Here is a 24,003-nt window from a genome sequence, read left to right on the forward strand (position 1 = left end):
AGCATCAAGCAGTTCATGGTGGAGACAAGCATTTCCTTGGTGTGAGAGGAACTAAAGGCAGCATAGAACCCTGCTGTGTCATTGGCAAGTACATCTGGGTGAAAGCCACACCATTTTTCTCAGTGTGGGAAGGATTTTATTCTTTCCACTACCCTTTGGGTTCATTAGGCTGTTCACAATGGAGGCATGTCATATTAGTGCTTGCAGAATGGGAAGAAATTTATGTAGAGGTTTTAGTGAGAGGTTGTAAGCCTCAGGTATATAAGTAAGTTCAGAGATGCGAGAAGCCCTTCCATTGGACTTTTAGTAAGGTAGGAAACCTTACGGTTCATCAGTGTCAGCACACAAAGGATCAAACACAGACTGTAATGAAAACTTCACTTACAGCCCTTTACAAACTCATTAACCTCTGGAGCTGAGCAATGCCTTAAAGTATGATCACTGCAACATTAAAGATGCTTGAACGAGGACTCTTTCATGATTCGACTTCAGATCTGAACAAAATGGGAAACTCCAATTATGTCACGTACCTTGGCACTGAAGTGAATCTGTTTTGATTAAAATGACTTCTTTCTTTTGGTAGTTTTAGCTCAAGGTCCAGGCCAATAGCATACTGGTTTCAGTGTGACTTACATTTATATGTATTGTTTTATCAGGAGACTTGCGGAAACAAGAGAACTTGTTTTATCAGAAATAAAACAAAAAAAATTGGCTTTGACCACTGAAAGAAAGCCAGTCACCATGAAGCCAGTAATTACAGCTCTAATCCATTTCTTTTCTCTCTTTAGATGACAGCATTGGGAAACTGACAGTGTGGAAGACTGAATACTGAGAAATTCCGGCAGGAGTTAAAAGAATTCTAATCTATTTACAATGGAGACAGTACTGCATCAGCCCACAAGCTAAACAAAAGAGTTCAACTGGTTGTTTTACATCTGTGGCCTAGAGTACTGTAGTGTGTGGTATTATGTAGTATTGTCACATGTCTGTGACACATCTCTTCAAACTTGGAAATGACACAACTGTGCCCCAAATGTGCATGAGGCCTAAAACTGCACTCTGTGAAGCTGGTTTATTTTGTGACTTAAGTTCTTGGCTGTCCATTTCGTCAGTCTCAGACTGGACTGAGAGGGACTGAGTTACGAGGAGCTTAATTTATAAGTCTGTGAAGAAGACATTAAACTGCTGTTGCTTACTTCAACAGCTTAAGGATGAGAGTTACATTTCAAGCATTTCCCATTTTGATTGCAACGTGAACCTACGGTCCTCTTCATGGACAACACATTTGCATCTGTTGTGTTTTCAAATTGGTATGCATGTCTCAGCACTTCCTACTCTTTGGTCAAAGATAGGTATGACCTCTGAAATGGAAATATTCTGTCTACAGAAAGGACAATGCCATCAGGGCCAACATCTAAGCAAAACCCATATCTGTGACCAGACTTACACTTAAAGAACAAATTCCAACAGACTAATAGCATTCACACCTGTCCTTTGATATATCTTTATTGCTTTAATTGTCTTGATACAGAACATCTTACATTTCTGATTTCTGAAGCACTGTCATATAAAGGAGCAGAAGTAGTGTACCAAATGCTTAGGTGATTCTGGCTCTGATCCAGGTCCAGTAGAATTAATCCTTTTGTGGGAGTAGCAGCGACGCACTGTTCCCTTGAGCAATGAAGCAGAACGTCAACAACAGTCAAGAGATACGGGGATACACGGGAGAATTTAAAAAAAAAAAAAAAAAAAAACGCCAGGAGAGAAATAAAATGAAACTAGTTTTGTTAATTTTGGCATGTCAAAAAAACAAACAAACAAAAAATAACGCAGAAGAAAATGTAGGTTTAAATAGATTCGATTACTCTGCTCGTAAGAATTCACAGTGAAGTGCTAAATGTAGTGATTGACAATTTAAACTGAACTACTTCAAAAATCATGACATGGTGAAACAAAATTTGCAACTCAGGAAAAAAAAATGAAGTTTTGAATGTGTTTTTCAAAAGGACCCTGAGAGCAAAACAGTGAGGGGGGAGGGAGGAATGGGGAAAAGAAAAAAAAAATCATCCGTAATCGAACAAATAATGTTAACATGCAAAACTAACCTACAGAGTCACCCATATTTGAACACAATATATTTCACAGTTTTATACGCTTTTATATATCTAAGAAAAAAAAACTCACCTGTCAGCCAAACTGAAATAATAATAACAAAATACAACAGACCTCACAGCCTATAAACACACAAACAGAAAGGTCTATATAAAGCTTTAGAATCAATAGTGATTATTGCTAAGAAAAAAACCCAGGTCAGTGCTGGGATTCGATGTGTTGTACTTGAATCTTTTTTTCTTCTCTGCAGCATAATTTTGTTTGTTAATACATGGCTTCTCCTTGGAATAACTGGGGATCAATAAATACATTAAAACAGTCTGTGTGCATTCTTCTCAAGAATCCTTACATACACACGTACACCCATTTGCATGTATACAAACACACTGCATTCACATACGTATACCCACGAAAAGGGTTATTGAGAGAAGCTCAGTGAGTCCAATGTACACATTTTTGAGACAAAGATTGTGTTGTTTTCCCATTCAAGTTCTTCAATACTAACCATGGGCCTGAGAAGCAGAGTAAGGTGAGATACTTGCATTCCACCAGCAGAGGGCCACCAGAGCCCACTCACTGCTGGAAAACATTCACACTCGCGTCCAATCAGGGACTAGCGTTCAAAGCACCTGCCCAACAGTCTGAGCTTTTCCACTTGCCAACTTTCAATACTCTGTTTCGCTTTGTACACTGCTCTGTTGCTTCGATTTATGTGTTGTTTTTTTTTGTTTGTTTTTTTTTTCATTTTTCTGATTGCTTTTTCTCGTGTTTTTTTTTGTTGTTGTTGCTGCTGCTGTAGTACGAAGAGTCCATAGTCAGTGAGAGATATGCAGTCAAATGATGACTGGTCCAGTGAACAGGAGACTCGAGTCCATCAATTCTGCAAGTCTTTGCCATTTCCACAGTCTCCACGAGCTTTGAGGTTTCATTTGTTTCTGTCTGAGGTTCCTTTACATTGAGTATTCATACAATTGAGAAAGAGAAAGAGAGAGAGAGAGAGAGAGAGAGAGAGAGAGCAATGAGGGGAAAAACAAAAAATAAAACAATACAAAACAAAAAAAACCTCACCCCAAAAAATGTACACACACGTGATTGCTTTAAGTCCCCACAGGAGAGGCGCTCTGGAGGACGAGTGGACCAGCAAGAGGTGCCATGTCCAGAAAAGGAGGCAGCAGGGCGACAATGTTCAAGTAAAAAAATGAAGACTAGTGTTCCACCAGGGAGACAGAGGGTGTGAGGGGGGGGGGGGGGTGCTCCGCTCAAGAACCAGCAGAACCACAAATAAGGCCTCAGGGATTATTCTGGAAGACGTTCAACCTGGTTTTTCAAGAAAATGGTCTCTTTAGTCAGATACAAAAAAAACCCCTCCCTTCGGAGAGAGACGTTTCTCGGGACAGAGAGGTGATATGAAAGTCAAAGGACAAATAGTCCTGGAGCCCTTGTGTTAAAAAAAATACTGCGGTTATCCACAGTACAATGTCCCGTCCAACTCTTCCAAAAATAGAAAGCTAACAAAGGACATCAAACATAGTCAATTCGGCTGGGAGTTTGAGAAGAGAAAGAACTCGAGCAAATATTGCCCATATTCACGCATCATCATCTGAATGTTGTTGTAATTACAACCAAACTTTCTCCTCTGGAGTGAGACCACAACAAAAAACAAATTCTCTGGAACTCCTCTTTTCTCAAAGCTCCACTATCCAGCACACAAGAGTTCACTCACACTCTCTCAGGCCAGTTCAGGAGGAGGCCTATGTCAGCAAAGGAATCACATGAGGAAAGAAAACTAATGGTGAAGATGTGAAAGAATGAAGTCCTGTAGAGGCCCTATAGGGCTGTAGTTTGTGTGCTGTGTATTCCAGTTATGCAATCATCTACAAGCCCTGACATGTCTGTGACAACACCACCATGCCAGCTTCTTATTGTTTTGCCTCTTTGCTGATAAAAAAAACAAACAAACAGATTTTTAGGTTTTCCTCTCATAATGTACAACAAATACTAGATACGCTAGAGATCATTCATTTATTGCTCAATAATGCAGTTTCTTTGAAGATTAAAAAAAAAATCATAATAATCATAAAATACTATAAAAATTAATGTTTCATCATCCAATTAATGTAGATAAAGAAATAGAAAAAAAAAAACAAAAACAAAAATGAAAACAAAAACAGCAAGGCACTTGAAAACGTGGTGTTCTTTCTTCCATGTTCTTGTACGTTTTGCAATTCGAATATACTTCTGTTGTTTGGCACCACCTCTTGATGCAGCACAATATTCCCACTGCATAAAGACATCTCTGAGGAAGGATGGGGAGGGTTCGCCCTTCACTCTACACCCAGAAGCGGGGGCTCGCTGGCAGGCAGGATATGGTCTATGGGGGGCTTGGTGCGGATCTCCAGCAGGCCCTGGAGAAATCCCTCCGATGACTCGTCCACCTCTTTCTCAGACGTGGACGGCGACTCTGAGGCTTGATGCTCTGATGGGGGCTCTTTGGGTGTCTCCGTGGTGACCGGTTCAGGGGTTGCGTCCTTGTTAGAGGAGGCTGGTGCAAGCTCGCCGTCCTTCTCCTGCTGCTCTGGCTCCTCCTTAGCCGTCTCTGGGGCCTCGCTTTCATTCTCAGAAGGGGGGTTGGTGCTGGTGGGGGTGTATTCACCCTCGCTGGCCGAACGGCCACTGAAAGCCTCCTCATCCCCAACTCCACCTGAGGCCCCACTGGTCGACCCCTCTCCATCTGGCCCACGTGGCTTCTGGTGAATCCGCTGGTGCCTTACCAGGCTGTGCTTCAGGGTAAAGGTGCGCTCACACGTCTGACATTTGTATGGCCGCTCACCTAAAGGGAAGCAGGTTCACACATTTCAAAGTTAACAACAGTTTTACTTCACAGTTAACAACAGTTTTACTTCACTGTTGTTAACTATTTCACATCACATATCTGGCATTTAAAAATATATGACTATTACTACTACTGCCTTAAACAGTGCACAAACAGTGCCTTACCTGTGTTATTTTTCTACACAATACAGTGTTATTATGACATTTCATTTTTGCTGAATGCATTTAGTGATGCATTTAGTGATCAAAAAAGGATGCATTCCCTGTCTGGTTATCAAGACAGAGTATAGACTACACTGCTGTCTTTCTTTAAAATGCCCTGACAGCACCCTTAAGTCGAAATATTTCAGACTTTAAGCTCTACTGCCATTACAAATAAAAGGTTTTGTTTTGTACCTGTGTGAGAACGCATGTGTCGGGTCAGGTCCTGTAGACTCCAGAAGCGCTTGTTGCAAACGCTGCAGATCTTCTTCCTCTTGTCGGCTTTGTTGCCTGATCCCTCAACCTCTCCCTCACTGCTCTTTGGTTCTGCCACACCTCCCTCTTCATCGCTCCTCTCCTCCCTCTCCTTTTCTTCCTCCGAGCCACTGTCCATCCCGCTGCCAGCTCCCTCACTCTCTGCTATTCCCTTTTTCTCTTCTCTTTCCAGTTCCTCCTCTGTTTCCTCCTTCCCCGGTTCATCTGATGTTATAAGGTCCTCTGGTCTGGGGTGCATGCCAGCTGTGCCTTCCAACAAATGCACCTTTTCATGCCTGGCTAAAGTGGCAGCATAACGGAAGCTCTTTCTGCAGCTTTTGCAAGTGTACTTGGACTCCTCCTGAGAAGCTGCTTTCTCTGATGGGGAGGACTGCGGCTGATCGCCTTCTGAAAACTTGAAGTCCATTAACTTGCTGGCAAAGTTAAGGTCAAGACTCTTGTTGCTATGAGAATCATCGTCGTCATTGTCGTTCATGCTGTCGTTTTCAGCAGACTCAAGCCCAGGCTGGCTCTCTGGCTCCACCTGGTGTGAGACAGGCTCCACTGCTGCTGCCTCTGTTGGCTTGGCAGGGGAGGATTTCTGAGCATCAGGGACAGCTGGTTTTTCAGGTTCAGCACTTGTGACATCCATAGCCTCCATGGTAGGGAACTCTGTTTCAGACATGCTCTCTGAAATATACAGGCATCCAGTTACACAAGGTTACAAGGTATATAAAATACATAATATTCCACAGTAATCACAGAGTGTCATTTATCGCAAGACACCATGAAAGATGAATAGTTTGTTTAAATACTGTTTCATTTTATTTAATTCTTCTGAATGGGTCTTATCACATGTGTAAGTGTCATAAGAATGTCACTAATGTAGGTATGCAACAAAAAAAGGCCTTTACGCCACAACATCTAATACAGTATCTTGATTAAAATATTCAAACTTGCAGCTAACACAATTTACTTTCAGTTTCACTATACCTGCGCTCTCTGGTGAACCTTCCTCTACCTCTTTAGCCTTGGGCATAGCCCCATTTCGCCGCAGAACTCTGCTGGCTATACCATGCTTGCGCAAAAGATGCCGTTCACAGTTGGACTTGGTGGAGAAGAAGGCATCACATTTGGGACAAGGATATGGTTTCTGACCTGTAAAGAACGCACGCACATGCATGCACATGCACAAAAAGAGTTAAAACAAAAACTAAAAAATTTTGTACAACGTAAATTCAGCATGTATTGTTTCAGGAATCATAACAGATAAAAGAGTTTCTAGATTTTCTTCCAAAACAATACCATTATAACAGCCATCCTAAAAGGGTTAAGGTCATAGCTTAGTTTCTGAAAATGACATCTTTGCACACAATCTAAAGTGCCATCGAACTCGTCTGTGTATGTCTTAAACAAGGTTCCATCTCACCTGTGTGTGTGAGCATGTGGCGCTGGAGTGAGCTGGCCCATGGGAAGACTCTTGGACAGAAAGGGCAGGTCATCTTCTGCACGGAGTTAGAATATGCATTTTTCTTTCCTTTGGACTGTGGAGCCTGCTGGGCTTGTTGCTGCTTATTCTCTGTCCTCTGTTTCTCTTCACTGGTGCCCGCCTGCTCTCCTTCCTTCTTTCCCATGTCGACTGCGCTTGTTCGCAAATAGGGGCTAAACTTGTTGGCGTCCGTAGTGGCTAGCATCTTCTCAACGCTCGCAAATTCCCCACTAGACTCCAAGTCAATCCCGCTGCCTGTGCCAGAGCTTGCTACATTCACAATAGACTTCTCTGTGACCATGTTGATAGCTGGCCTCTTTTTGCACTTCTTCTTGGAGCCATCTTGGGACAGCTCATCAGCAGAGTTGTCCAGGGTTTCCTGTTTGCCAGAGGCATCAAGATCAGGTTGAAGCACACTTGCATTCTTCTCCAGGAGGTTCTCTCGTTTTAGAAGATCTGGAGCACCAGAAACTGAAGAGATGATCTGAGCGATGGACGCCAGAGGTGGCAGCTCCTTCAAGGTTGCAGAAGCAGGTTTGGGCAACAGGCGCTTCAACCGCAAGGCCCGGCCTGAAATGCCGGTGACATTACTAAGTGGAGAAGCCAAGGCCAGGGGAAGTTGGTAACAGCTAAGCTGGTGGGACTTTTCATCAATGGTCTTATCCAGGAAAGCCTGAGAAAAGTTGTGATCCAAGATACTAAGGGACACCTGCTCCTTTTTGACCTCCTTCTGTAGGATGGAGTCAGGATCTCCCTTAAGTTTCTTCTCTGAATTCTTTGGCATTGAGAGATCAATAGGTTCCATGGAACTGTCATATACAGAAGAGGCAGCTTCCAACTTAATCCCAGGACTCCCAGCATTGCTGCTTGTGCGGCTTTTGTTGGAGAAGTCCAGTGGTTGGTCCAGCTCTTCACTGTAGAAGCTCAAATCTTCAACCTTGATTGGGTTAAGGGAGGTGCTTGGAGAGACCCTGTTGAGCAGAGACAGGTTGGGGCTGGCCTGAGAGGCAGAGGGGAGGAGAGTAGTGATGTGTTCCTCAATCTCTTGTTCTTGCACCTCCGGGTGCTGCTTCAACAGGTGATGAATGCAGTTTCGCTTGGCCAAAAAGGCTGCTCCACAGCGCTTACACTCAAACGGTTTACGCTGGCAGCCGTTATGGGTGCGGAGGTGGATCTGTAGAGCCCGATAGCTCTTGAGGTCTTCCCCGCAGAAACGGCAGGTTGTGTCACCAGCCCCGACCTGTTCTGGTGCATCAGGAGTGGAGGTGGACGAGGTTACATACTTAATGTTTTTCTCGATTTCTTTGCGGGTGTTTTTCATGTGCTTCTTGCGCAGGTGACGCTCGCAATTAGCCTTGACAGTGAACGGGTAATGGCAGACACGGCAGACATAGGGCCTCTCGCCACTGTGTGTACGCAGGTGACGGATCAGTGTGGCTTTATCTGGTGCGACATAGTCGCATATGTTGCACTGGTGAGGGAGAATGCCCAGGTGGTATCGCATGTGTGCCTGCAGAACACCAGAAAAGGCAAAGACCTGATCACAAAAGCGGCAAGGGTACGAGGCCTTACGAGCTCCACCTTTCTTCCCGGCTACATCCCCTGTCTTTCCATCCTCCTGCTTGATCTGGTGCTCGTCAGTGTCCACGGGGGTGTGGGCATCCCCCATGCACTCCGCCTCCATCTGCATCTTATCCATGGACGCCTGGCTGCCTGAAGAGGTGGATGAAGAAGAGGAGGAAGAGGAGAGTTCTCTTGTGGTCTTGTGCAAATGGTTAGCAGGGGGCGGCAGGCTGGGGCTGATGCACCCAAGGGAAGCCTGTTGGGTGCTCAAGAGAGGTGGCGGAGTGGACATGGTCATGTTGGTCCTTGGAGCGACCAGGGGCTTTGGCTTGAGCGGGGGCATCTGTTTGTAGACTGACTGCATAGCGCTGCAGGGTGCCTTGGACAAGGGTGGCAGGCCAATCTGGTTTGGGGCTTGTGAGGCCACTTTGAGGATCTGCTGGATGTCTGCCAATTCAACGCCAGTCTCTCCACACACAGGTTTGACTACCACACCACCGTCAGGCTGGAGAAGGAAGCCACTCTGGAAGGGCTGCAGCGATAGAAGGCTAAGGGCCTCGCGCTGAGACAGGCCCTGGAGTGTTGTTGGATCCACAAGAGAAAGAGACAAGGGTATGGCAGGCTGTGGTGGATCTACATGGATGAAGCGGATACTGTCCAGCTCCGCTTGCCTGATCTCCTCTTCGGAAGGGACAGGCTTGACCTGGGAGACATGCTGGAGGCCCAAGGAGTCCATAAAGCTGTTTTTCTCGGATGTTGTGGGGGGCTCTTTTTGACTCTGAGCAGAGGGAGACTCCTCAGAGACAGAATCCTTGGCACTCTCTGCGCCATCATGAGAGACCTTGTGCAGGTCCAGAGCCGAGCGCAGGGGGAAGGCCTTATCACAGGTCTCGCAAACAAACCGATGGAACTTACTGGTGCACCTGCGTAGATTGGTTTCACACCACATCTGTGAAAAAAAAACACCACCAAAAGAATCAGTATAAAAGTTAAGAGCAACCTACTTTCTTCCATCATTAAAGACATGTTCATAATAAGCCATGATAATATGACAAATGAAGCTATTTGCAATTGTCATGAACAAATGCTGTCAACAACGTAAAAGTCATTATGCGAACAACCATGAAAGGTACGTTAAAATAATCTCCACAAAACATGCAAATAGAAATTTCTACCCGAGCTTCCAAAAAATCAGCGATTCTTTTTGCTCCAATCTGCTCTTAAACTGCATTATCCAGTGGTGTTCAGTCCATTACTGACTGCAGAAGCTTACCTGGGCAATGTGAGGAAACTTGCGGCATGAGAAGTCAATAAAGGCCAGGTCATTGAATCCAAGGGGGATGGAAGGATTGCTCTGGATAAAGGGCCGTCCCATGGGGTCCATGGGCAGCTGTTTATGGATGACTGCGTTGTGACGGAGCAGGCTACGATGTGTTCGGAAGGACATACAGCACAGTTCACATCTGGAAGGAGGGAAATCAATATAAGGCATAGCTAGACTTCACTTTGCTGTATTCCTTGAATTGTTATTGTAAAAACTGTGCACAGACATGTATTAGGTCTGGTTTTAAACTGTTGGTAAATGTATGGCCCTTCTTTGACAATGACTAAAAGGAACAAAACCCTGCAACACATACAAATGTGATCAAAAACATTTACATTCAGCTTTGAGTGGATATAATTAATTCAGATTACTGGACATTTGGATAACTGAGAAACCGTGAGCTTTGACACCATCTTCAGTTAAAGACACAACTGTATTACATTTCATGAAACACCTCTAGGCCTCTAACTTTTTCCTGAAGCCTTGTGGTGGTGGTGGCTGTGAGATAACTTCTCCACAGAACGTGGAAGCTTTCTCTCTCTCCCTCACTCTCTCTCTGGCTAGTTAAGCGTTGAGAGGGACAGCTGGCTCATATCTGTGACGCCGTGAACAGCTCTTATCATCAGCCCTGCCCCTGCTCACTGTGACGAGGTGTCTGTGTGGCCTGTAAGCCGCATTATCTAAGCAGACACGCACACACATACACAAACACACACATGCGCACACACACAGAAACACACAGACACACACATAGAAACGCACACACATACACACACATGGACACACACACACATACACACACACACACACACACACACACACACACAAACATGTACTGCTGTTACCAGCAAAAGCGGGTACACCTAATCGCCTCTTTTTGTGCATTTCTGTATGACAGGGGCCTTAGAGTGTATGTGCACAAGTTCAATTTTTTCTCAGTCAGACATAGTAAAAAAGTGTCATCTCTAATTCCCTTCAAACATATGTTCTGAAGCCTAATGCCCACCTACACTAAATCAGACATACATCAGACAGAGAAGTTGCTGAAAAAAATGCTGTGTGTCTTACAAGCATCCTTGTGTGTGTGTTTGCTGCTGCGCCTTAATAGCCCTAAACAGAGGATACCAATTCACAGCAGCTTAGATCCTCTTAACTAGCTCTCGTAGCTTTTGTGATTACACAGGATTAGTGCTAAATTTGCTGCTCTTTCTTACTTGCAACAATACCACTGCACCAAAACTAAAATCACACACAAACTCTTTTGATCCTGAAACATTTGGTGAAGCTATCCATTAACAAGAGCTGGAGAAGCACTGGTTGAGTGAACAGTGGTCTGCAGACTGTGATGTCTCCAAGGATACTGCACCCTTCCCCCCTCTTCTTCCTCCCCCCCTCCCCACATCGCTGAGAGGTCCAGCAGGCAGAGTCCTGAAGTCTCCTTCTGTGGCTCATTAACCCCCTCACCCCCCCACCCCCCCTCCACCACACCCCAGCATAAATACACACACATTCACATCCCCCATGGTAGCGTTCTCTCCTCCTCTCTTCCTTCATTTCGTCTCCTCCTCCCCTTCACACACCTCTCCTTGCCCCAGTGCTTGTGGGCCAGACAAAGGGGGAGGGGCAGAAACAGTTTGTCCTCACAGTGTTGATGGAATGCATGCACACACACAGACAAACACCGACACCGACACCGACACACACACACACACACACACACACACACACACACACACACACACACACAGGTGAGACCTATTTTGCATCTTCTGAGTTCATATACTCACTTTTTAAACTAAGTGCCTTCATAGTAAAGGTATACATTGGGCCAGTGCATCTGGCACTACGTGTCAGCTTCAAATTACTGTTTCACACAGAGACAAAAAAATCCCGTGTTTTTCCAACATAAACTTTGTACATACAGAGCATGTCAGTGCAGAGCCTCTGAAACAAAAGCTCTGTGCATAGTTGGTAGGCAAGAGGAGTCGTCGCCTCTGTTCGGATGTGTTAAATTATGACTGTTTCAGCACAAAGCATGCCACCATAATCTCCCAGCAACTGCAGGGATCCTGCTTAAAGCCCCAGCCTCTGGTGTCCCCGGGCAACACAGGACCCATGTCAAACAATGAAGCGACATCCCAGCTTTAGCATAACGGACGGTCATCTTATACCAGGCTGCGCTTGAGGCAAGAGCTGAAGTCCACGCTGGACAGCGTAGTTCCCCATATGATAATGTATCTGAGAATGCATTTGTTCTGTGTATGTATATGTGAAAGGACAGGCTTTACATGAATGGAGTCATACTCATACAATTACATATACTCAGCCCAACATGCACTAACTTTTTCTTAGTTGAGAGTGTCTCCCGTACCTGAGTGTACTGTCTGGGTGGGTATCCATGTGGGTTTCCAGGTCATATTTGGAGTTGAAAGACTTGAAGCAGATTGGGCAGGGCAGCAGCTCGTCATCTCCCTTGGCCAATCCCTGCTCATCCAAACCGCTGTCATCCAGAACCTGCAGCAATAGAGGCCACTCATAAGCAATCACACAATCAAAAACCCTAGTCCTCCCAAAACAGAGCCTGTTGAGTGGGAGAAGGAACAGGACGTACCCTCTTGCTGGACGGCTCGTCTCCTCGGTCTCCGTCCTCATCCTGGCTGAGCTTCCGTTTGGCGGAGGGGCGCCTGCGTTTGATGGGGGACGGGGGGCTGGTGGGCACAGAACTGGCAGGGTCTTTATCATGGATCTTCATATGTCTGAATGGAGAATGTGGAAACAAGACTTATCATTAACAATGTTCGCAGCAGAGTGAGCAAATGACAGTGGATTAGTGTAAACTTGCACCAGTTTGATAAACCATTAAGGTTACCGTGAAAAGCAGAAATGGGGAAGAAATATCACACCAAACAGACAAGGTTTTCATGTGACTTATATGACCAACACTGTCCTAACATTTGGAACTGTTCAAAAATAATGACTTGGTCTCTGAGCATTCAACAATGCACGGTAACACAACCTCTTCTAAAACCAGCCTTTCTAGCCTGGGGCTAGGTCATTGAAGCTTGTTCAAATCATTGATAATCTCTCAGGAATGTCGCAGAGATGACTCTCTGTGTATCCTCATCAAGACCTGATGGAAATGGCACCAAAGGAAAAGTCCATAATGGGCTGAGATTCCCAGTAATTATCCGTCTGGTCTCTTATGCCCATACATGGATTTGAGTCTAGGAATGAGAGAGGAAGAGGGGGGAGCTGCACAATTATCTCCACGTATGCACGGCAAGAGCTTGGAAAGGTGATAATCGAGTCAACGGACTGACACACCTAAGCATTTTTAAGACAGAGTCTGTGCTAATAACTAAACCATTAAATAAGAAAGCATGCAGAGCTTCGCTTGTGGCATCTCAGGCGTTGATTTTTTTTTTTTTTCACATCACACTAAGAAAGGCAGTGCCCCATGTACTCTGAGTATCATTAAGCTGCCTGGGTAATTAAGGAGATGACCACGGAAGAAAGGATATAAGAGGAGGAAAAAGGGAGGGAGCAGGGGGGACTGCCCACTTCAAAGAACTTTTCTTTTTTGGGGTTGGTAGTTCTCTCGAACTGCAGACAATTGCAGTACATAAAAACCCCAAAGCTGAGACCACTCTAAAAGAAAGAAAGAGGACTTACTTGACTTAAAATAAATACATCAATACATAAATAAAAAGGAGAAGACAAGGGAGAGAATCCAAAATGCAGGTTCAGATGGTTAAGAGTTTCTCTCTTCTTCTCAGTGAGAGACCAAACAAAATGCATATATGATGTGTGTTGAGTGCTTTGATAAAGACTTTAATCAACAATGCCAGGCAACACACACAATGTGCTCAGCTGGCTTAATGTACACAGGTTTACATAAAACTATGTAAACTATAGCTGTAATGGGATTTATATAAAATCATGTTCGTGTATGTATGTATATATGTGTTGAGTCTTTTAACAAGTGAGAAGGGGGTTTGTTCATCTGTGCGAGTCTCTTTCAACTCTGTGTATGTCCATGTAAAAGGTCAGACATCCCTGATTCTGCAGGTCTCAGTTTTCACTCTACAGCTAGTAGTTTATTAATAGCAGGCAGTGAGCCGGCCGCCCATGTGGGGGCCTGACAGGCAGCAGTCTACTCTGCCTCACCACCCTGGACTCTGACCGCGGCCCTGACCAATCACAGGGGACCTACACTGCCAAGTCAGCAAACTGTGATTGGATGGAAAGGACCACCTCTACACTCATCTTCAGTTGATGACTTTACTCAGTTTAAACCTACATACTTTGACCATATAAACTTTATCAACTGAGACACTAGATTCATCCCAGGGAAGGGAACACAAAAGAATTAAAAACATTGGGATGGGAATCTTGAGAGAGGAAAACAGCATATCTGTAACAGTGGAAAGATGCAGTGTTTCATTTTGATTAAGTGATTCTGCTGTTGTTGCAGATGATGTATATTATGTATATTTTCTATTCATCTGTGCAATTTATAGCTGTGCACAGATGGTGAGATATTCACTTTATTTTGATCTTTCTGTGGAGCACATAAGCAGGCTAACCTTTTGACTCCTTGAATTCAAAATATTTATCAGTAAGATTTCAAAGAGCTGGTTGGCTAATCTGTGGCGGATCACAAAACTTGTTGATGCATCAACAAGTCCATTCCAGCCAATCCTGACATTCCAGTGTAGAGCTACAGGGCACAGACAGAGGGCGCTGTGAGGTCGTCTGGTCTCAAATGCAAAGTCACACCAAGGGCAACATTATGTCAGCGCTGAGCTGTTTCAGCAGAGCAGCCAAGGATGAAGGGGTTAAGGAAAGTTAAAAAAAAAAAAAAAAAAAAAAGACAACACGTACACAACATCCAGCTCTTTCTTTAACCATTCTCCTCAGTAAAGTTATGCTCTCTTGCCATGGTAACAGCAACTCACTCCCCCTCTCCCTCCCTCTCTCCCTACCCCCCATTCCGTGTGATGGTTTGGCATAAAATGGCCGACTCCTTGCCAACAGCATGGACAGCTTCCTCGTGCATCAGTGCTCCAGCTGCCCTACAACATCAAGTCTGTGACAACTTTCTTTAACTATCCTTTTCCAAAGGAAAAGAAAAAAAAATGAAAAAGGAGGAGATGTGGACAGAATTATATTCACATGCTCCTCATCAAAATTTACTGGAGAAAAAAAATTGCATGATGGAGGTTGTTTTTTTTTTTGACACAAATGACACAGATGTAATGAAGGATGTTAAATTCTCATACTGACAAAGACACACACGCTCTCTTAGACACAAGGTGGGAGAGTGAAGATTAGAGAGAGAGAGAGAGAGAGAGAAAGACAGACAGAGGGAGAGGGGAGAGAGAGAAAGGGGGGTGGGGATAAGAGTAAAAAGTTTAATTTGAATTGGAGTTGCAGGGAGGCTGATAGACCATATTCTCAGCATTAACTCCCACTCTCCCCTCCCTACAAAACAACTCATGACCCTCTGAACAATCAGCAGCCACACACACACAACGTATGACCACCGCCTCGCCTTCTCACGCACACACGCACACACACACACACACACACACACACACACACACACACACAAACAAATGCATGACACCTGCCTCAGCCTTCTCACACACACACACACACACACACACACACACACACACACAAACAAATGCATGACCACTGCCTCAGCCTTCTCACACACACACACACACACACACACACAAACACAAACACACACACACACAAATGCATGACCACTGCCTCAGCCTTCTTGCTCACTCACTCACACACACACACACACACACACACACACACACACACACACACACACACACACACACACACATCCAATCTCTCCATCTTTACCTTAACCTGCAGAATCTCATTCTTACTTAACACACACACAAACAACCAAACGGTTCTACTGACTCATGCTATATCATGGGATGAATCTCCACCCGTGAAACCTACAGGGGAAGTTCATGTTTACCTCGGCCATCAACAGGGCCTGCTGGAAGCAGATAGCATGAACAGAGAGCAGGGGAAAGACAAGGGGAGAGGGGAGACGAGGGTTCAAAGTTGTCTTCCATTTCCTGCTCTGTGACTTCTTTTCAAAACAGCTTGATTATCCTTCTCTTAGACCACTCCAAGAACATTGCCAAAGCACTATCACCACCTTCAGTACACACACTCACTCACACACACACACACACACACACACACACCCCAACGCCCATTTAATTTATCTTTGTGGCACACTCTTCATCCGCAACGTAACTCCCACACAGACAAACAGGCAGAGCAATGTCAGGGTATTGAGTGAAACACGTACACTGAGTGAAGGGTGGGGAGAAAAAGTTTGTTAGAAGTGGCACTTTAAGCTGTCTTCTGGGGAAAAAAAACACTACATAAATATTATGTCTCAAAAATACTTTTAAATTCACATTTAATATGACTTAATGATTTTGGACAATGAGGCACGCAAAGCACATCTGCTGAAGTTACTGGCGTTAAGCTGTGTAGCTGATGTTGTACATTCTTGCTGAGATGTGAATTCACACACAGACTGTGGCAGTCACTGTGAGACGGGGGGAGGAGCTTCTGGGCAAGCAAAGCTCACACTGTGTGAGTAACTCCCTCACAGTCCGTTCTCTCTCTCTCTCTCACACACACACACACACACACACACACACACAGACAGAACACGTTCTCTGCACACAGATTAAGCCTACTCCAGGACTTAAAAAGATTTGCAGTGGTGAATACCCGTTAACAGTGAAATTTAGTCCAATAACTAGGCCTAATCTGGGTCTGAAAAAACCTCAGACAGACCAGGATACACAATCGTTTCCAAGACAGGATTTCAAGGCTCACTGCTGACTAGCTAATAAAGAAGCAGGACATCACAGGTGTCTTGATGGCACTGCTAAACCTGAAACACGTCACATGCTTAACATACACATAACAAACACCTGAATGTAGAGTTAGTCACCTGTGCAAATACTCCACATCATAGTCTCCTGACATGTCTGATCTTGCTTTTGTCCTCCAGTCCTCACTCAAACAATTACTCTTTAATGGGCTTAATGCCTCTTATCAGCACAGGAGCTTGGGTTTTTTCCTCTTATTAATTATATACGCAACATTGTAGTTTACATCTTAAAATTCTCTCATTTCTGTCTGAGTAATGTTTGCCCTTCTCTGACATATCAAGCACTAAATGCCAGAATCTCAGCGAAAACATTTTTCAAAGTGAGGTTAAGCCAGTGTCTCCCAAAGTTTTCCCAGTGCCTAGTACTACATTCCTCATATCATCTGCTGCAAATACAGTAAAACAGATGATCAAATTTCAGTAATAATGGTTTACACTCTATTACACAGCAAAACAACAAAACAAACAGATTTACAGAAAACTGTAGATTGATGTCCTTTCTACGGTGTAGCTATTCAGGCCAGGAGCAGAAAAACTGTGGTCAGCGACAGACATTTTGGTCAACTGTACACTGAGAATATGTCCACTAGTTGACTCAAATTGGGCTCAAGGCGGCGACAGTGTCACTGGAGCAGGTGTGAGCTGATCTGAGTTCAGCTTTAAAAGCTCATCTCTAAGGTGACTGAGGTTAGCGGGGGGCTCTAACCTGTGCATGTTGCCGTTGGTGGTGAAGGTCTGGCCACAGATGCTGCATTTATATGGTCTTTCTCCGCTGTGCACCAGCATGTGGCGGTCCAGAGAGCTAGCTGAACTCAGACACTTCCCACAGATGCTGCACGAGTGATCCGTCGACCCGTTATCTGTGTTGTGCTAAAGAAGAGACAGACAGCACAAAAGCTTTGTTTTTTTTTCCTTTTAAACTGCACAGTAAAGAGTTTTATCCTCCTCTCCTTATATCACATAAATGTTTAAACTGTATGTTTTAACGCCTTACTGATGACTCTTCCATAGAGCAATCTGAAACAGTGTTAAAGTAATGAAACGTAAAACAATTAGTAGTGGTTACCACTTCACTACTTCTTATCTTTTGGTAAAACATGGGTGAGAGTAAAAGGGTGGGTTGACAGAGAGAGAGACAGAGTGTGTGTACATATGCGTTTGTGTGTATGTGTGTGTGTATGTGTGCGTGCATGTGTGTATGTGCATTTGTGTGAGGTTGTGTATGTGCTTGTGTGTGTGTGCGCGTACATGCCTGTGCATGTGTGTATGTGCGTTTCTGTGAGGTTGTATATGTGCGTGTATGTGTGTCTGTGTGCGTGTATGTATGTGTGCACGTGTCTGTGAGTGCATGTTGGGGGGGGGTGTGTTTAATACCTGGCGGATGTGCATAGTGAGCTGGTGCTGGGTAACACAGTTCTTATCACAAAGCGGACAGATGAAGGAGGAGCTGTCATCTTTGGCTTCCTGCAAGACACACACACACACACACACACACAAACACACACAATGATATTCTGTTCTTCACAACCAGTACTATATCTCAAATTTTCTGGCCTTACACCAAGTCCCTGGGATGATGGACAACCAGGATAGGAACAAAACAACATCCATCCAATATAAAAACTCAATGTTCAAAACAATCTTTAGATATGGAATCAAAGCTCTCAGTGTTTTCTCTCTGTCCCATACCCATGTCTCCTGGGAACTTTATCAAGGCACATCTGGCCAGCTGTTGACACACTGTTACAGAATCCCACACAAGACAAATGTACAAGAACTGTGAAGTTGCCTAAACATGATGAGTCACACACAGGAGTGCAGCAGAGAGAGGCTAACCTGCTCTAAAACAGGATTCTAACAGCCTTATTCTACAAGTGGACAGTAGAGAGGAAAAGAAAGAGTAAAGTAGAGAGAGATGATCTAATTAGCTCTATATGTGTTGCTTTTCGTAGGACCACCAGGGTGAACGCTCAATTTTACACCTTTTTTGAGAAAGCCCCAATTGTACGCGGGGAGGGCTCTCCTTAAAAATTCTTTACTCATTATTGTTTATGGTTTTGTTTATGAGAGCTGTAATGTGGTGTATTTGTAGTAGTCATGGTATCTGGGCCTGTGATGATGTGTCCTTCTGTGGGGCTCAGTGACTGTGTTAAGCGTGGGTAAAGCTCCATATGGAGACAGGAGAAAGGAGTAAGGGGCCTTGCATGACGACCTTGGCCTGCTTGTCAGAACATGCCGTTGTGTGAGTTAAGATACCAGACCAGCTTGACTGAACGAGAGACCCGACTGAAAACATGGCTTTTTGCGTCTCATCTCCGTGTCTGTGTTGCGTTTTCCCCACCGATCACCTCTCAGTCAGCTTTGGCATCGCACAGACAGCCCTGGGGCCGTTTAGACGTCTTTATTCTTATTCATGGGTATGGCTGGAGGGGCTGTAAAGCAGTAGTTGTTTTCTTGTACAAACTTCATATTCTCTCTCTCTCTCCCCCCTGTGCAGAGCATCCTGAGGGGGGACGTGTTTCCTGTTTCACCTTGAGTGGCAGACACAGACAGATCCCTGCTGTAACCTGATACCCTGAGCTCCTCCTCTTGAGCTGTTGACACTGTTGCAGATCATTAACTGAGCAGCGCACATAGCTCAGCACTGCACAGAACCGTCCCCAACATGCTACTACCGTCCACACACAGGTGGATACATTCACCTGGCTTTTCTCACACACACACACACACACACACATGACTAATGTGAGATCACAAATACAACATTACGCATAGTGCATGCAGTAATCTGATACAACATATCATGGGTTAAAGCATAACACAGGAGTTTTTGTCAAAAGTCAAAGTGAAATCCCGATAATCAACACAAGCACACAAGCATGCAGTCACACACACACACACACACACACACACACACACACACACACACACACAAAAACTCGTCTGGAATCTTCAAAAACATCTCTAGGAAGCACTTCCTCTTCCTCTGCTAGAGTGCTAGCGTAGGGAACTGTTTTGTTTCTGCAAGCTTTTTCTTTGGCTTGGTTTCACACTCCTCTAAGAGCACGCTGCCCCAGTGACCAGTTCACATCTCACAGCAAACTCACACACTGCAGCTCCTTAAAGCTCTCACTAAAACCCGGGAGGAGGAAAGGATCAGGAGAAAAGTAGCTTGTTACCGAGAGTGGCTCAATGTTTACAGCAAGTCAGGGTGAAAACATGAGATGTGTGGAGACAGGGCGGTGAACCAGTACACTGACAGTATCACAAGCCGTTCTCTGAGTCATTATGACAAGTCAGAAAAGAAATGCTCCTCAGGTCATCTCCTGACACTCTGTCCAACAACAGTCCTGACTGCAAACTGCATGGATCCATGTTTTTATCTTGACAGGAAACTGTAAGGTCACTTTTACAGGTTTTATTTTAACAAAACAAAACATTTCTGAAGTTTGCGGAAACAGGTTGTGGTGTACTGAGAAAGCAGAGCACATGTGTTTTCACAGTCTCACTTATTATAATATCATAATTAGTCTCGTGGTGGATTTGGGTTCGGTGTGTAAACTCTCTGTATGTCACAATGTATCTTGGCCTAATCCAGTGAATTACATAAGACAATGTAAGCCTCTTCTGTTTCCTCAAAAGGACAAACAGGCTGAGACCTCTTTGGGTGAAGACAGTAGAGCATCATTCAAGTGATTCAAAGCAATATAATGAGTAGGATCTGAGCACCCCCCCCCCCCCCCCCCCAAAAAAAACCCTTGCTATGAAACCAGAGAAAAGTGCTTGGCTTGTGCCCAAGGAATGAGAGGAAAAATTGCTGTACAGTATTTTGACTCATTAAATGCATTTATGCTCAGCTCACCACAAAAAGCGCAAAAGTCAGTTTGTGATGCCTGTTGATCTGACAACCAGTCAGACCTTCTCTCTGGAGAGATTATGCTAACTAAGAATATGATAACGGCATTCATTGGTGGACTAAAAGGGGAGGGGCTTAGCATATTCAGTGATTGCGAATTGGGGGGGGGGGTGTTATGTGTTGGACTGGGGTTGGGAAGGGTTGTGGGGCCTGTGCAAGGGGTCAAAAGTGACACCTGTTCTCCCACACAAGAGCGTTACAGGGCTGAATTGCATGCTCTAATCGGAGCCATGTGACGGGCAGCACTGTGGACAAAAGGAGGATTGAAAAGCCTGGCCACCATTTGTCACCATACATCTGAAACAACGAGAACGGCAGTCTTTTTCACCTGTGTCGCCTGCATCATTACACACACACACACACACACGCACACACGCACACACGCACACACACACGATTTGAATAATCTTATCAAAGTGCTATGGGATGAAGCTGTGTCTGACCACACATGTTATATAACCTCATAAAGTCTTCACAGTGCACTGGTACTGCTAAATCACAGGACACCAATACAGAACAGCAACATTAAACAACAAACAACAGACAGACTAAAGCAGAGTTTAGTCTACCGCTCTGTAAGGACTTAACCCACCTCAAAATATCCACTCATTTTCTTTTTCGTTCCTTAGTGTTAGAACAGTTAGAACAATAATTTTCAATGGTAATTCTCTAGAAGTCAAACAAAGGTGTTTCATCATACGTGTTCTTAAGAACACCAGACTCATCAGATGCTAGCTGGGTGACGGAGCGAAACTGCTGTGTTGGGGTTGTTGAGTCAGTCAGGGAGTGTTTACACAAGGCTTGGACCAGTGATTCAGATTAGAATGGCACAGAGTGTTGCTCACTTAAAGACAGCATCTGGGACAGAGTGTATCATGAATGCATTCACACACACTTGCTAACAGCTGGGACGCTGTGTGTTGGGGTAGCAATGACACAGAACAGGGTTGTCTGTGAATTAGAATGAGAGCATTTATGCAAGTCTGTGGACAGAACATCTGTGTGTGTGAGTGTGTGTGCTTTTTCACACCTGGCTCTTTCTCCCGGTGCGGTTGGTGCTAGGGCTTTTGATAGAGGTCTTGGTGGGCGTGTTAGAGGCGGAGTCTACTCCTCCGTTGAGCTGCCCCGCCTTCATCACTGTACTCATCATGGAGTTGATTGAGGACAGGTCTACTCCGTCAGACCCCACCCTCACCTCCGCTCCTTTCTGCTCCTTTCCCTTCTTCTCTGTGCTCTCCTCTGACTCCCCAGGGCTCTCTGAGAAAACAGAACAAGTGTCAATCCCTTTCTGAAAATGTTAAAGTTAAGCATTCATTTTAAAATTTGCCTCTCAGGCACTGACAAATACTGAGCCACACCCCTAGGGCAAGAACAAAAACCTAACGTTCCAAACTAAACAGCTTCACGTAGAGGAGCAACTGAGGCCAGACAGGTATATTCTTACACACACAGCACACTTTTTTTTTTTTGATTGTTTCTCTGAAAAGGCAAGTATTGATGAGGAGAATGTGAAAAAACATTCACACACACACACACACACACACACACAGACAGAGTTTCATTCCTCTTCCTCCTACCTGTGTGCTCTTGTTGGGTCTGTGTAGGGGTGGGCCTGTCTTTCTCTTCTGTCGTCTCTGCCTCTTCTCCGCTCAGCGATGTGCTCACATCACACCCTGCTCGCTTGTCTTCTGTTGAACTCTCCATCACTGCAGGAGGACAGAGCGTGAGAAAAGACAAAGCTGAAATAATCAGGTTCAACAGCACTGCAAACTAAACCAGGGTCACGGTTTCCCTCCTCGTCTGCATTAAAGCTCCCCATGTTTTCCAGAGTTATTTTTGTGTATTTCTGTGACAGAGAAGAGTGACGTGAAAGGGTTGAATCATTAAGTGACTTAATTGGATGCTGTTGGCACAATGCCAGCATATAGTTCTAAGGACATATCTTGATTTGAGGTGAAGTACTGAAATACAACTGGTACTTTCAAAAGAATTGTTTCTTGGGAATTCGCAGTGATGTGCTTCAGCTGATTGTGATGGTCAAAGCGCAGTGATGTGCTTCAGCTGATTCTGATGGTCAAGGAAACACCTTGAGTCCTACGTCTGGTATGAGAACCGTCGCAGGATAAAAAATTTTTTTTTAAAAAAGTCAACGCTGAGGCATTTGTCCCTGCACATAAAGACTCACACAACTTTCTATCTAAACATAAAAACAGTGGCACGGCTAATTGCTAATGCTCCCGCTGTGAGGTGGCAGGGTCCAATCAACACACTGATTTCACACATCAGCATAAAGTGTCTGAGACACAATACTGGGCCCCAATATGGCCAGGAAACACGGCGTCCCGCTGAAGGTCCCGGGCTTTGGGTTCACGTGGGGACATCGAAACGGTGAGGCCGTGTTTGTATGGGCAGTCACAAACGGCACAGAGGGAGAGAGAGAAACAGAGAACTGTGTGTCCTGTGCTGCGACAGCCCGAGCGGTGTGTCAGAATACACACTGACATGTTTTTGGCCATGCTCATGCTTTATGGGTCCAACACCTGTCCGCGGAGCATCAGACAGCGTGGCCCTGCGTGTGTGTTAGTCTCATGACCAGGCAACTGTGGAGCGAGGGGAACATACGCAGACAAAGCAATATATCGTATCATCATTACAGCTCTGCCCCCCAGTGCTGGATTCTCCTTCTCTTGCTATGAGCCGCTGGCTGTGTTGGTCGTTTTTGAATGAGGTGACCATTTCCTGGTCGTTTGCCTGATTCTTTTGGTTTTAATTATAATTCATATGAACTATATTGATATAAAAGAGCATCAGAACTCAGAACTCAGAGCATCAGAACTTTACACAGTGGTAGCCACTGCTGAGTGTCCTACTGCCAGAGAACATTCTGGTAATTGTTAAGGGTACAGTAATTGGTCATTTTCTGTGGTGTAAACTCTGAGCTGGACTGGGCCAGGAAGTGCTTAATGAAGCAGAGAGCTGATTGGTTGGAGTTTTGAAGACTGCATCATCATGAGACGAGGCAGATGGCACCGCAGATTAACCCTAAACACAAGAGACAGGATCCTGGTGGAGAGGACTGGCTAAGTTAAACGGGGGAGAAATAAAACCTGCAGTCTCCATCAAACACACACACACACACACACAAACACACACACACTCATACAAAGCAGGGTTAAATCCCACCCCTCGTTTATGTGCAGTGGTGGGCCAGTTTCCTGGCAGATGGGTGTGGGTGCTAATCTGGCTGCCTGGGAGGGTGTGGGCAGACTGAGAAAGGAGCATTACAGCCTGCCTGGGCAGAGATGGCAAGGCAAGGCTACGGGAGGGAGCAGTGGGGGGGGGGGGGGGGGGGGGGTCTG

The 24,003-nt window shown here is 44.9% G+C and overlaps 1 protein-coding gene across 1 annotated transcript in view; it reads right to left on the reverse strand.

Annotated features, from left to right (window-relative positions):
• Window positions 1-4,397: 4,397 nt before the first annotated feature.
• The window catches only part of rreb1a (ras responsive element binding protein 1a), a 49,304-nt gene continuing 29,698 nt past the window's right edge, over window positions 4,398-24,003 (reverse strand). Inside the window, exons 2-12 of the mRNA XM_030768857.1 lie at window positions 22,222-22,350; window positions 21,675-21,901; window positions 18,103-18,192; window positions 17,435-17,598; window positions 12,388-12,532; window positions 12,148-12,290; window positions 9,726-9,915; window positions 6,830-9,401; window positions 6,394-6,558; window positions 5,341-6,090; window positions 4,398-4,942 (exon numbers count right to left, since the gene is read on the reverse strand). Coding sequence (XP_030624717.1) covers window positions 4,437-4,942; window positions 5,341-6,090; window positions 6,394-6,558; window positions 6,830-9,401; window positions 9,726-9,915; window positions 12,148-12,290; window positions 12,388-12,532; window positions 17,435-17,598; window positions 18,103-18,192; window positions 21,675-21,901; window positions 22,222-22,350 — 5,081 coding nt within the window. The 3' untranslated portion in view covers window positions 4,398-4,436. The remainder of the gene's footprint in view (window positions 4,943-5,340; window positions 6,091-6,393; window positions 6,559-6,829; window positions 9,402-9,725; window positions 9,916-12,147; window positions 12,291-12,387; window positions 12,533-17,434; window positions 17,599-18,102; window positions 18,193-21,674; window positions 21,902-22,221; window positions 22,351-24,003) is intronic.

This window comes from Chanos chanos, chromosome 3, assembly GCF_902362185.1.
Source record: "Chanos chanos chromosome 3, fChaCha1.1, whole genome shotgun sequence".
Lineage (NCBI taxonomy): Eukaryota > Metazoa > Chordata > Actinopteri > Gonorynchiformes > Chanidae > Chanos > Chanos chanos.